The following is a 14,214-nucleotide window of genomic DNA, read 5'->3' on the forward strand; positions in this document are numbered from 1 at the left end:
AGTGAGGGTGCATGCAGGAAACAGCAGAGTCCCAAAGTCGTGGTTCCTAAGTAAATATTTTCTGTCCTTTTATCTCCGGGCTGTTTCTGGTGTAACAGAGATTGAGAGCCGGGACCGGTAGACCGTGGCGCGTGGCCTCGCGCAGGCGCACAGGCTGCTGGGGGCCGGCCGCCTACGCCACAGCTGCAGAACTGTATGGCCCAGCAAGCTAGCAGTTACTCTCTGACTCTTTATAGAGAAAGCTTGCCGACCTCTGGTCTACGCAAGATGATCTGGAAGGTTCTTCCAGCTCTTAAATGTCTTTGAAGGCCTACCTGCACTTCCTGCTGTCGATGAAAGCGGCAGAGTGCCTTTATCGGCGAGGGCCAAGGTTTTACTCACAGTGGGAGCTAGAGTTCCAGGGAGAAGATAGGAAGCAGGTTTGGGGACTGAAATCGGAATAGTTGTCCCGAATTCCTTCCCAGTTCTCTTCCTGAGACCGCTCTGTTTGCGCTGGGGGTGCTGCTGGGTGAGTGGTTGTTTTGGCTCTCCTTTGGTCTCTAGGTCTGAGAAACCCGCCGAGACCCCTGTTGGTGGCTGGCCCCTCCAGCACAGGCAGCAGTGACTCAGACGGTGGCCTTTTCGCTGTCCCCACTACTTTGCCGCCCAACAGCCGACATGGGAAGCTCTACTCTCCCAGTAAGGAGACAGAACTGACTTTCCGTCAGCACCTGAACTCCATCAGCGTAAGTGGGGGCGGCGCCCTGCCGGCAGAGGTGGGGGGGGCCCTGCGTCCCGGGGGCTCTGGGGGCTCGCTCTCAGGCCCGCGCTGTCTCCTCACAGATGCAGTCGGATTTCTTCCTGCCGAAGCCCAGGAAGTTGCGGAACCGGCACCTGCGGAAGCCATTGGTGGTCCAGGTGAGGGTGCCCTTGGGAATCTGGGTGCTCCCACCCCTCGGCCTTCCTGCGGCTCCTCCTGTGAGACCGAGGCCTCCGCCCCTTCTTCCTTCCTTATGCCTGGGACGGAGTAGTAACGGGGGCTCTGACTGTGCCCCGAAGTAATGATAATCTTTGCATAGCTTGGAAAGCCCTTGCAAAACAACCAGGAAGTTGTGGGGATTTGAGTCCCAAGAGTGTCCCGGGCGGGGATACGTTCGAGGACTGTCGGAGCCTCTGTTTAATGTGTACCTAGTCAGCGGAAGCAGTTGGCAAGGTGGGCGGAATGGCTCTCCTGAGCTCCTAACAGTGAGTGCCAGAGACCCCATAGGAGCCACACGCGGCCCCGAGGGCACAGCCCGGGAGCGACAGGCCTGCGACTGCAGGGGCATTTGTACTTACAGGTAAAAAGATAAAAGGGGTGACGCTCGGATTCTGAAAGGACCGTAAGCTTAGACGTTGACCAACGTGTTACGTGAGAATAAACGCGTAGGTCTCTGTTAGTGCTGTCGTCTTCCTGTCTCGAGATGAACTTCCTTAGAAATGAGCTGACACGACAGGGCTGACCCAGAATGGTGTAGAGCGGCCCCCCCTTAGCCACGGATGGTACCCGAGGTCAGCGGGGAGCAGACGTTGTCCTGACAGCTCGTCACAAGGGCAGCAGTAGGCTCGCTGCGTCATGTGCCTGTGCCGCTCACGTGGGCGACGAGCTGAGGGACAGGAGTCCGTGCGGCGCCGAGATCCTTCGAGACCATGCTCGCACGTTCCCGTTCCAGTATATCATCATGGTGTTGCCGCGTCGTGACTCGGCGTTGTTGATTTGTTACCGTGCCTAACTTACAAACTTGATCGCAGGTGTGTCCACACAGAAAAAGCCCACGCGGGGTTTGATGCCACGTGCACTTGGAGGCCTCCGGGGGGGTCTTGGAACACGTCCCCCGTGGATGTGGGAGACGGTTGTATTCCAGGTCCCGTGTGCGCCGCGCGTGGAAGCTGCATGTCGGGTGAAGTTCGCGAGTCCTGCCCGGGGAAGCGGGAGGATGCTGGCTGGCTCGTGGGAGTCCATCCAGGACTACAGACTTGCGTGGCCTTCCGTGGCGGCCTTTAGTTTTGTGACTACTCTATCGGTTCACGATTCACGCGGCGTAAAGGTCTGACGTGTATTGTTCAGTGGCGTTAGTACGTTCCCAGGGCTGTGCGCCAGCCACCGCCGTCTGATCCCGGAACATCTTCACGTTACCTGAATTGCCCCTCCCCACCAGACGTTGGCAGCCACGACCACCACCAGCCCACTTTCTGTCTCTGTGGATTTGCCTCCTCTGAGCGTTTCACGTAAACGGAACCGCGTGTAGTATGTGCTCTTTTGCATTTACGGTTTTATAGAAAGTGTCATTGGCACACGACCCTGGTCTTTCGTTCCCCTGCCATCCAGGCTGCTGTCACACGCCTAGGGCAGGGCGGCGGGGCTGCTGCAGCCCCGGCATTTCCTGTCCCCCCTCTCCGACGGCGCGCGTCTGAAGCGAGGCCAACACACAACCTGCACGGCTCCTTGCCGTGGAAGCGGGCTGCCCGGCTGCCTCCTGGTAGCTGAGCAGACCTGTCGGCCCTCTATGTCGTTAGTGGCCCTGGTAGCAGCCACCTTCTCTCTGTGATAACGCCTCGGGGAGCCTCTGCGGGATAGGGAGACCACACCTGTGCACCCAGAGCCGGCAGCGTCTCGTGACGCTTTGTGGTGTCAGATAGACCGCGTTCACGTTTTACTCCAGTGACTAACGGTTTCGGCAATTCCCATAATTCCCTACTAGGCGGTGGTCCGGTTGGCACTTAATTATTCACACCCAGGAGACCTAGGCCAGGAGCAGGGACGGGTGGGCAGAGTGGCGAAGGCCCTTTGCCCGTCTGCGTCGCAAGGAGCCACTTTATTTTCTTCACCGCAAACGTGAGGAGTCCCACATCTAGGGTGTGTCTCGTAACCGTCTCCGTCCAGTGCTCGTGAGTTGTGCAGGACTGGGGGGGCGTTCTGGGTTAGCCTGGCATCGCTCCCCAGGGCTCTCCCCGGAGAGGCTCCAGTATTCAGGGACTTGGGGTCCATGGACACAGCTGTCCTCGGGGTGCCCTGGGGGCCCTCGTATCATCAGCTCTAGTGCCGGAGCCCCCCTCGGGCCCCTCTTACCTGGAATGTCCCCTCCAGCCCGTCACTCATCCCCTGAGTGATTCTTGGTGCCAGGGCCTCTCCATCACCTGATGACAGGGTCCTCTTCCTCCACAGAGAACACTGCTTCCTCGGCCATCTGAAAACCAGTCCCACAACGTCTGTTCCTTTTCCATCCTGTCCAATTCTTCCATAACTGGTAAGTGCCCGGCTTCACTCCTCCGCTACACCCGGCCTCATCTTTGGGCACGCTAGACGTTTGTGCCGTTGGCTCTCGGCATGACCTCCCCAGCATTCCTCTGTGCGTCCCGTCCACAAACACCGGGTGTGCCCCCGTGTGGGCCGGGGCCGTGGAGCAGCGGGCCTGGACCCCTGGCAGGTGGGGTGCGGGCAGCTTCCTTCACAGGTGGGCTCGGGGGGCCCTGGCTTGGAGGCTCTGCTCGCTAGTGTCCGGGGAGCACCTGTCGTCCGCCCCCGGCAGGCGTGACCTCGGCGTGTGCATGGCACGCTGCCGAGGGTCTGGAGGCGCAGCAGGAGCCCTGGCTCTTTGAGGGACACTTTGTTCCACAGTAGGGATGGCGAACGGAGCTTGCACTCTGCGACGCACCCTCCAAGCCAGCCTCGATCCGCACCTGTCGGGCGCACGCGCCGGAGCGTCGATGGCTCCTCGTGCCCACTCTCGGCTGCCCCGTCCAGCGGGGGCGCCCACCTGCCGAGGCAGAGTCAGGCTGTGCGGGCGCACGTCCCCCTTTGGGCCCGCGCCGGAGGCAGTACGACTGCACCCTTCCAGCGGCCTGGGGAGCGTGGCGGCGCTGAGTCCCGGGAGCCGGGGCTTTCTCCCCGTCTGACCCCGTCTGACCCCTGTCAGACGTCAGCCAGGGTTTGGGAGGCTCAGTGCTTCCCGAAATGGTTCAGCTTCTGTCTGCGGCTTCAAAGGAAACCATGTGCGGCCCCCTTTGTGCGGTCAGAGGGTGCAGGCCGACGCGTCTGTCTCTGTTCTTGTCCTCACAGGCAGAGGCTCGTTCCGGCCCATCCAGTCCTCCCTGACCAAAGCGGCCCTGTCTCGGCCGATTGTGCCCAAGGCCCTTCCACCCCAGGCCCCGGGCCATCTGGCCAGTAAGTTTCTGTCGTCAGCACGACAGCCTGGTGCTGTCAGACAGAAGGTTTCTGTTCTCTTCTCCGGCAGTCCTTGTGTGTGGTTACCCTTCGGGGCCTTTGGCCTTCTTGGAAATGAGGTGTGAGGGGGCCCCTGGGGCACGTGTCAGGGTGTCCCTGGAGCCGAGGTTCGAAATGTCCTTTCTGCTGCTAGGTGCTATCGACTTGGCAGCTAAAAGTGCCGGCATCATCCCCGGGAGCCCCCTGCCTGTCTTGGACACTGAGGGCTTGTCTGGCATCTCCCCGCTCTCTTCAGACGAGGTGACCGCTACCGTCCCGGGTCAGGACTCCACCAGCACCCACCAGAACGGAGACCCCATCCCTGCCGTGGGGGTGAGTGTGTTTAGAAAGGCTTCTTCGCATCCCCACCAGCTTCTGGGATAGGTCGGTCACTTTCCAAATATGTGGGCACCGAGGCCACGGGGCTGAGGTCACGCTGGGGTCCCAGTTCTGCCTGAAGAGTGGATGGGCCCCGGTAGGCCGGAGGAGAGTGCCTGAACCAGGGAGGCCATGGCGTGGGTGAGCATCTTGTGGTCCCGAGGGGAGAGCCACCAAGAAAGGCAGTGGGGACAGGCTTGCTGTGATGCGGCAGGATCCAGAGCTAAGACAGGCGTGGAGCTCTTGTCTGCAGAAGTCGCTCGCCCTGTCTCCCCGCCTGGCCTCCGACTCCCCCCACCGCCCGTGCCCTCGGGCTTTGCTGGGACTTGGCTTGCCTTCTGAACTGGCAGACGACCCCAGGTGTGGGCGGAGGGTCACGGGCTGTCCTGGTGGTGTTGTAGGGCGCCAGCGGCCCGTTCGTCAGCGTTCCCTCGAGGCCTGAGCGGGAGCCAGTGACGGACAGTTTCCAGGTAGGATGTGCTGTCAGTAGCTGAGCACAGTGCCTGCCCCGGGACCGCTAGGCCAGGCCCCCACCCTCAGGGTCTTCCTGTGACCCTCGCCTTGCTTCTCCGGAGGTTGTGGCAAGGGCACACAGACAGCCGTTGCCGCCCGGTGGCTTTGTCCGTCCACCTGCCTCGCCCAGACAGGTGAACGTGTGTCCTCCGCCTCAGGTCCTTCCTCCTTCCCCTCCGCAAGGCGGCCTGTTTCAGACGCACCCCTGGAAGGACTAAGTGTCCTGGGCCAAGGCGGAGGAGGGTGGCAGCGGGGAGCGCCCCCCCCCCCCCCCCCGGCACTCCCCCTCTGCCCGGTTTACCAGCTGTCCTGCCGGCCGCCTCCGCCAGGCCCTCCTGCGCTGCCCGCCCTGGAGTGGTTTCAGGAGAAGTGAATCCCCTGTGCGTGTTCCTCGCTGGGGAGGAAGAAGCGACCGCTCGGGTCCTCGTTTGCGGCAGTCCGCCTGTCACGCAGTCACTGCTCGTGAAGCTGAGGCTGATTTTGCATTCCGTGCTCCTGACTGACTCGCTGTGTCTCCGCCCAGGGCTCACCTGTTCTCTCCTTATCTGAGCTGGCCAAGGCTCCCCTCCACAACGGGCTCCCCACACCCGTGCCCGCTCCGGAGGGCTCCAGCAGCCGCCTATCCCCGCCCAACGTCTCCGCACTGCTGGACATCTCCCTGCCCGGCCCGCCTGAGGACGTGCTCTCGCAGGGCGAGCCCGCCACGCACATCAGCGACTCCATCATCGAGATCGCCATCAGCTCCGGCCAGTATGGTGAGGGTCGGGGCGCCCGTGTGCCCTCCTCTCCAGGTCCCCCGGGGGCCTGACCTCCTGCCAGGTGTCTGCACACTTGCTGGGCACGCTCCCGTCCTGAGTCCCCTCCGGGGTGTGGAGGGTCTGCTGCCTGTGGGGGCGGCCCCAGTGGAGGGCCCGCAAGGCCTCTGCAGCCCAAGGCTCAGAGAGGGCCTCTTTCTGGCTAGCTGTGAATCCTGGTTGTGCGGGCCCTTGGAGGGTGTTGGCCTGGGGCCTTTGGGGCCCTGGCCTCCCTGGCTCCCCGGACAGCTGGTCTGCTTCCGGCTGTGGATTCACACACAACTCAACTCGCACCGTCGTGCGTTTTCCTGGTGAAGTTGGGAAGCGTGTGCCTCAGAGGGCTGGTGTCGGCACCAGTGACGGGTTGGGGTGGCCCTCACCGTGGGGTCTGGCCCTGTCAGTCATAACCACAGCTACTGGGGTTGCCACCACGGGTCTCCCCTGCAGGCCAATATTGTTCATCCTCCACGGGGCCCCACGTGGCCCCGGGTCTAGGCGCTCGTGGTGCCCGACTGTGCCGTGCTGCTGTTTGTTGATGGCAGGTTGGGGAGGTGGGGTGCTCTCTCACCCCCCCCCGCCATCTCTGATCTGGGGTGTCTGTTGACAGGTGAGGGAGTCCCTCTTTCTCCAGCGAAGCTGAATGGCAGTGACAGTTCCAAGAGCCTTCCGTCCCCATCCAGCAGCCCCCAGCCGGACTGGATCGCCTCCCCCACCCACGACCCCCAGTGGTGCCCCAGCGACCCCACAGACTCGTCGCTCAGCAGCTTGTTTGGTGAGTGTAGGCGCCTGGGTCATCGTCGCAGGCCAGCAGGGCGCCAGCGGGCTCCCCGTGGCACATCAGGCGGGGACTGGAGTCTAACGTCTCCGCACTGCGGCAGAAGTCCTAGAACTCCTGTCCTGTTTCGGGGTGCATCCCGCAGCACTTACGCAGGGGAGATGCACATCACCGTGCTATGGCGAACGTGGACACGTGTGACCCTCAGCTCAGCTGAGATGGGTGCCTTGCCCCTCAGTCTCCTGTGCCTTTCTCCGGGCCGCCCCTTATCTTGGCTCCTGCCTGCGCGGGCCTTCTGCCCTTGTTGTCGGCAGGGCAGGATGCGGCTCGGGGGGTTTTCAGTTTCCTCCCCCATCCTCAGCGTGTTCTGAAGATCAGAGCATCGTGGGATGGGTCCCCTCCCCAGGAGCTAGGTGTTCGTATGGTGGGAGGAGCTGCTAAGGACAGCCACACCGGCCTCTGTGGCCTACACAGGAGGAGCTCCTGTGGCACGTTGGGGTCAGCGCACCTGGTATTGAGGGCAGCCGGGCATGCGCGTCGTCAGGGGACTGGTGGCCCCTGAAAGGGGCTGTTGTACACACGATGAGCCGGGTCGGCGCACGTGTGGGCACCAGGCCTGGTGGCCCCGAACGGTGGGGGCTCCATCGATGGCGGTACGGGTAGGCAGCGTCGATGATGAAATCGCATAGGACAGTGCGGGTGTTTGCAAGGTCAAATATAACTTACGAAGAGTTGGAGACAACCTTACACGGAGGAGAGGGTGATGACCAGACGCTGCACGGAGAGCTCTGCCAGCCTCCCCGTGTGAGAAGGGCCACGCACCACGCAACGGCTGCACCCACATGAGCATGGGGCTGATGCCGGCCCCGTGCGGCCCGCGGGATCCTCCCCTTGGACGGGTCCGGGCTAGCCAGCCTCAGCATGCGTTCTCCTTCTCTCGGCAGCGAGTTTCATCTCCCCGGAGAAGAGCCGGAAGATGCTGCCGACCCCCACGGGGCCCCCCAGCGGCACCTCTCTGCTGGGCCCTAGCTTGCTGGATGGCAACTCGAGAGACTCCTTCGTGTCCAGGTCCCTGGCTGACGTCGCTGAGGTGAGTGCGCAGCCTTCGCCCAACTTCCACCACCAGCCTGCCTCCCGGAACTGGCCTTCCCCTCCAGCCGGCCCGTGTGGTGCCTGAGAGCTGCGAGTTCTCCCGATTAGGGAGGCAGCGTCCGTTCCCGCGCGGCAGCACGTGACATACCCTAAGTGACAGCTCGGCCCTGGAGGCTGGGAGCCTGGGACGCCCTGGCGTCGGGCCAACCGCTGGGCCTCTGGGGGCAGCCCGGCCAGGGTTTGGATCTCGTTCTGTCCTACAGCAGCTGCGTGACCCGAGGCAGGAGTGCCGCTCCTCGCCGCCTTGCTTCTGGTTTTAGCCGAGTGGGCGGCAGTGGTAGGGAACCTGTCATCGTTGCTGCCCCTCCCCGATAGACAGGGACAGTGCAGGCAGCGGTAGAGGCCCGTCATCGACGCTGCCCCCAACAGGCAGAGACAGCACGGGCAGCATTCCCCTGCGTCGTGGCAGGAGGCTGCTGGCCAGCGAAGCTGGAGAGTGGGCTCTGCTCCCCCGGGCTCCTGCCCGCATCAGGTGATGGCAGACCCTCGACGTGGAGCTGAGACTCGGTCTGAGAGGCCCGTTTCATTGTCTGCTCACGAGGCTCCCCGGGTACCCGCCCCACAGGGAGCGAATGGTGTCAGCAAGCAGGTGAGGCCAGCGAGGACAGGTGTCCGTCGACAGAGTGGACACAGGTGCACTGAGCTAGTGTGGGGCATGCAGCTCTGGTGCTCAGACTGAGGCAGAGGATGTGCCTAAGAGGGAGAGAACGCCACATCTAGGTCCCCCCACCCCAAAGGGTCGAGTCAGTTGTTAGGTTCTCAAGCAACACTCCTTACATACTTTTCCTGTGGGACGTCCAGGCGTCAGCGGTAGCTCCTGGGGATTTTATAGTCAGGTTCTGGAGGGAAGGGCGCTCACGGCTGTCTCCCAGGGATCCTCAGCTTCTGTGAGTCCTCACCTGTGCCTGGAGATGTGGGGGCCTCGCAGGGAGGCTTTGCAGAGTTTCGAGCCGACCCGGGATGTGAACAGATCTTCTGCCCAGACAGAGACACAGACAGAAGAACGCTGTACCCACCCTCCCTGCACGTTTCTTAAACCCCATGGCTCTGCGGTCACGTGTGCAGACCATCTGTCCCCTTCCCGTGTGTGCACGGACGCTTACGAGCGCTCAGCGTCCGTGCAGACAAGTGCAGCACACGTACCCGTAGACGGCACGCCAGGACCTCGCGGTTCATAGGCGGTCCCCAGAGCAGCTCGGCAGTGTCCGGGGCTGTTAGAAGTGTAGACTCTTGGGCCCACCCCAGGCCCACCCCAGACCCACCCCAGGTTCATCCCAGGCACGTGCTAGACTGACCCCCGGTTCTTCCCAGGATCAGCCCGGGTTCATCCTAGGCCGTCTCCAGGCCCTTCTGATAAGATGTGAACAGAGGTGATGGGTGTGAGTTGTAGGTGGGAAATGTGGAGCCAGGCTGGCCCAGATTGACAATGATGAAGCCGATGGGGGATGTACATGGAGAAGAGAGACACTATTTGCTTTACTTTTTGAAAACGAAGTTTAGTTTCTATGATATTTCTCATAAAAAGTTTAAAGTTTACTTATTTAAGTAATGTCTTCATCGCATTGTGGGGCTTAAACTCATAACCCCAAGATCAGGAGTCACATAGTCTTCCAACTGAGTTGGCCAGGCGCCTCTCATAAAAAATTTAAAATTCGGGTTCCTACCATAGCTGTACTCAGAATTTTCCAAAGCCTTCTCATTCGTTCACTGTGTCATGCAATTCATTGACAAATACTTACCCGGGGCCTACTCCATGCCAGGCACTGCTCTGGGCCCTGAGTGCACAAAAGCAACGCCCCTTGCAAAGGAGGCAGACGACACACACTGACGACCGAGTCTCCTGTGTTTGTGCCCGGGGCTCTGCTCCGCACACGCTGGTCTTTGTCCCTGTTTTCCTTCCTTTGCCCTGTCCACCAGCTTGCTCGTGTCTTCAAGAGCCAAAGCCTGTCTTCCCTCACGGTCTCTGCACTTCTTATTTCTTTCCTGGCCATGTGCTCCCCACCCCCGTGGCCACCCTCTATCTCTGCGTCCGTCTCGTTTGCCTCGTTGCTTATTGATCGTCTCCTGTTAAGTGGTGTGTGCTGGGAACTACCACTCTGATCCCGGCCGCCGGATAGCCTGGTTAGCTGTTGTGCACACCTGTCAAGAGAGGCAGTGCTCAAAGTGACAGAATAGCCGTTGTGACATGGCTAGTTGCTGGGGGATTCTAATCTTCACTATACACACACCAGGTTCATTGACCATCCACCGAAGTCCCCGTCATGGTGGCCATTCGCTTCCAGTCCAGCAGCCAGTCAGTCCCCGGCTGACATGGTCTTCCCTTGTGTCCTCTGTCCCACAGGTTGTGGATTCCCAGCTGGTGTGCATGATGAATGAAAACAGCATCGATTACATATCTCGATTCAATGATTTGGCCCAAGAGCTAGCCATCGCCGACCCCAGCCGCCGAGAGGTCCTGTTTGATGGCAGTGGAGGTGGGCCCCCCGTCGGTGACCTGTCCCAGTGACCACACCTCGTCACTGGCAGGGCATCCTGGAGGCTGCAGAGGAGGGCTCACGTGGCTGGTGGTCCTCAACTGTGGTAGGTGTAGCCCTCTTCAGGCTAGAGAAAACACAAATCAAGCCCAGGCCCTCCAGAGGACGGTCTGAACAGAGGAACTTCTGCACCCCAGAACGCACAACACGCAGCAAGTCGTGTCCCAACGGGCAGAGGCCAGTGGTGGCACGGGACACGAGGACGAATTCTCTGGAAGGGCCTATGTCAGCCGTGGCCATGGGGCTGGAGCAATTCCCTGCCAGCCATGGGGTCTCCTGTTAGGGTCAGCATAGCGACCACATTTCTGCCCACGCTTCTGCCTCAGTTGTTGTGTTCGATGTTCCAATGGGCTTTCTTTCTGAGAGAAAGGAATGGGTGTGCCTTGGCGTAGTCGCTGGTCCCAGGGAGTTGCGGCCTCCCCATTCTCTGCAGGGATGCTTCCAGCCACCGCTGCTTTCTTTCTGCCAAACCTATGCACTCTTGGGTTGCTTTCTCTGCAGAGTGATGACAGGGACAGCAGGGCATGGCCTAAGCTCTGCCTCGTGGGGTCTCTACCCTTAGCAGACCCCTCAGAGGACTCTCGGATCACAGGGCGGCCTAACGGGTGCCATCACCGCAGAAACCTAGGGGTTTGTTCTGACTCAATGAGAAGGAGGAAAGAATCCTGTTTTATGCAGGCTGTGTGGACTTTTAGGGGAAAAGTTCTGCTAAACTGGTTGGAAAAAAGTTTTCCTCGTGTTTTGAGAATTAGGAGATGTCACAGAAGAGCAGAGTTTAATGGTTTCCTTCCCGTGTTCAAGTTTCTTCCTGGCGATCTGAGTCTCTTCTTGGTCAACTAAGATGTTCTCTCTCTGTTGGGACCACACTTGAGCCTTTGCCAAGGAGCTCCTGATCTGCCGGCGTGCTGCTGTCCGGCACCTGACGGCACGGGCCTTGTGGGGAGGGGTGTCTCTGCCTCAGCATCTCCTGTCCCTTCCGTGGGCTTTCGCGCAGAGCCTCCCGGGCACACAGATTTCATCCTTCACGTTATTTCCACCCCGTGGCCTTCCGTCTCTCCTCTTCCTGCGCGGGGAACGCAAGCAGAGGTCAGAACGCCTGGGTGTAGTCGGAGCACACAAAACCACATCCCTCTGGTGTGCTCCCCGGGCCCGGTGACCATTTGGCATCGCTGCAGATGGTTCCGTGCCCGGTCTTCCCGCAGAGCGGAGCCAACAAGGCTCCTTTGCTTCTCGGCCTTGGGAGGCTCCACAGACAAAGCACCATGCGGCCGCATCTGTGGCGGCCGGGAGCCAGTGCTGTGGTGTTGCTCAGGTGAAACCTGCGTCCCGCCGTCCCACCTGCTGCTTCACCCTCCGCCCTGCAGCCAGGCTCTTTGGCTTCTGAAACCCGCCAGAACTGACCACCGTTTTCTCTTTCCTCTTCCCGACTGGCAGCAGAATGGAGCGGCAGCCTCCCGGGCCAGCCCCGGCCCTCTACACGGGCTTCTCTCCCTGTCCGCTGTGAAGAGTTGAGGCAGCGTGAAAAGAGAGAAAAGGTCTTATGCGAGCAGAGGGGATGCTCCTGATCTCACCATCTCAGCAGACGGATGTGGCCGCTACAGGCTGCGGGCAGGGTCGTTCCCCCCGAGCAGTGGAGGAGAGCAGGCAGTTGGGCTTCCGGGCAGTAGCCTCCTTCCCTCGTCTTAAGTGTCTCTCAGAGCTCTTGCCTATAAGGAGGTTTCCCTCTTTCGGGTCTGGGTCTGGGTCCAAATAGCACCAATAAAGCCACTCTTCTGGACTCCTACAGAAAGTCCTAAAGCTCTGGAGATGTGTCAGAGAGGGACAATGGCGCCCCTTTAATAAAAGATACAGATGGCATCACTTGAACCACAGCATCTTTAAACTAGCTTATGTGGTTTTGTGATCCATCCATCCGTTTCCTGGAATTAGCGCCCTGTTGAGGTGATAAGATCAGCAGATCTGTCCCTGGGCATCTGGCTTTGTTAGGTCTTTAGTAGGTTAGGACACCAGACCAAGTTCAGGCCACTCATAACTTGCTTCTACTCCCACTGTCTGGGACCAGAGACGCCAAGTAACGTTATAGCACCGGTGCTGGGAGCAGTGCCTGGTGGCAGTGTGCACGTTGCCAGAGACGGTAGAAGGTCTTAAGCTGCTCTCCTTAGGGGACGCCCCAAGGCAGTCTGGTGGGTAGGGTGGCACAGGTTACTCAATGACGCCTAAAAGGAGGAAAAGTAGGAGGAAAAGCTGGATCAGCTTTTGTAGGCCATTTAGTGTCTCCTCCCTTTGGGGGCTGGACCACAGACTCTTCGGAGTGTCATCCAGCTGGGAGGTGGGTTAACGAGGACAGTGGGTGGATTCTTCTCACCTGTAATAAAGCTGACACAATTCCAGAGAATTCTGCCACTTCTACAGCAACCAGACAGGTATAAATAAGCATTTGCTCGCCATGCTAAGGGGAAGTGGCGTCGTTAGCATTAAAAGGATGAGTGTGTTTTCTCCCAGCCTAAACGTATGTGTATAAAAATAAGCAGCTAATGTTCAGGGCTGGAATTTTCAAAAGACCCAAGCAGAGAAACTTCCCTCTTCCTTTATCTTCCTCTGCCTTCCCAACGAAAGCTGTCATCTCCGTGTGAACCTCTGGCTTTCTTCGTGCATTCGAGCACATTGTAAGACCAGGGCTGTTCCTCAGAAAATCCCTCCCGAGTCAGTCTACTGCTGTCTGGGATCTTTTTGCTGATTCATCTTCTTTAAAGATTGAGACGGGAGATAGCTGGTCTCCAGGGAGTTGGTGTGTTTGGGCCTTGATTCCTATGGTGACTATCCAGTGATGAGCATTACACTCTAGAAAATAGAGACAGAAGTCGAAGCTGGAGGCCCCACATAGGATTGTTGGTGACATTTTCCTCATCTTTCCGTATCTCCTAGGTGTAGAGTACTTGCTCAGGGAGTGGGGATATTTGAAAACATTTCATCCATTGATCTACTTGCTTTCTCACATTTCCAACTTAGCATCAGAATCCTGGAAAGGGTGTCCTTTTCAGTTTGATAGCATCTTTTAACTTGATCACAGCATGGGATCCAAACTTGTGCAAAGAAAAGTTGTGGAATAAAAGATTTTGGAGACCAGTAGAGGAGGAAAGCAGCAGTTGTGGTTTTTGTTTAAGACATTGAGATCTATCAAATGCATTTGTGAGAAAATAGGGCACCTTGTCTTATGAAAAAAAAAGGAAGAAACCCACTGCAAACCTTTCCTGTCAGACCTCTCTGGACCCCGCAGTAATTTGTAACTCACGTTAAGTCTTGGAAGCACTACAGCAACCTGGACCCTTTGTTTTGTAACAGGATAGCTGACGCTAGAGCTATGGTCTGGGCCGCAGAATTTACCGCTGTTTCTTTTGATAATCGTTAAGCCATATCATCTAAGGTTTCGGCTTGTTTGAGATGTGAATTTGTTTTATAGATTATAAATATACATATACAGTGTATGTATAAAGCAGAATGCTTGTCCTTCCTGATTATTTTTTGTACCATATTGTAAATTATATTATTTATTCTTTACCAATTTTGGGAATAAAAGGTGTTTTGGTTATTTAATATAATAAACAAAAGCTGTTAAACTTCTTATGTTTAAATTTCCAGTTCAACTTGTAAATCTGTTTTTATTATTGTGCATAAATACATACTAATACTTGATCTAATACTTCCCGAGTGAGCCTCTCCTTCGCGCGGTCTCCGAGTGACATCTTTGCAGCCCGGCTAGTGGGCGCTTGCCGCACGCCGGGCAGTCCCGCGCGCCTCCAGGGCGGGCGGCGGTCCCCGGCCCTGAGGCGCTTCCGGGGGTGCGCG

The 14,214-nt window shown here is 58.6% G+C and overlaps 1 protein-coding gene across 3 annotated transcripts in view; it reads left to right on the forward strand.

Annotated features, from left to right (window-relative positions):
- CRAMP1 (cramped chromatin regulator homolog 1) overlaps positions 1 to 14,068 on the forward strand; it is a 57,138-nt gene extending 43,070 nt beyond the window's left edge. For all 3 annotated transcript variants that reach the window (XM_027043643.2, XM_053213704.1, XM_027043644.2), the window contains 10 exons: positions 544 to 725; positions 823 to 897; positions 3,185 to 3,266; positions 4,079 to 4,183; positions 4,377 to 4,555; positions 5,002 to 5,070; positions 5,637 to 5,868; positions 6,515 to 6,679; positions 7,627 to 7,772; positions 10,176 to 14,068. In XM_027043643.2, the coding sequence (XP_026899444.2) occupies positions 544 to 725; positions 823 to 897; positions 3,185 to 3,266; positions 4,079 to 4,183; positions 4,377 to 4,555; positions 5,002 to 5,070; positions 5,637 to 5,868; positions 6,515 to 6,679; positions 7,627 to 7,772; positions 10,176 to 10,340 (1,400 nt within the window). In that variant the 3' untranslated portion in view covers positions 10,341 to 14,068. The remainder of the gene's footprint in view (positions 1 to 543; positions 726 to 822; positions 898 to 3,184; positions 3,267 to 4,078; positions 4,184 to 4,376; positions 4,556 to 5,001; positions 5,071 to 5,636; positions 5,869 to 6,514; positions 6,680 to 7,626; positions 7,773 to 10,175) is intronic.
- Positions 14,069 to 14,214: the final 146 nt, after the last annotated feature.

This window comes from Acinonyx jubatus, chromosome E3 (assembly GCF_027475565.1).
Source record: "Acinonyx jubatus isolate Ajub_Pintada_27869175 chromosome E3, VMU_Ajub_asm_v1.0, whole genome shotgun sequence".
In the NCBI taxonomy this organism is placed as follows: domain Eukaryota; kingdom Metazoa; phylum Chordata; class Mammalia; order Carnivora; family Felidae; genus Acinonyx; species Acinonyx jubatus.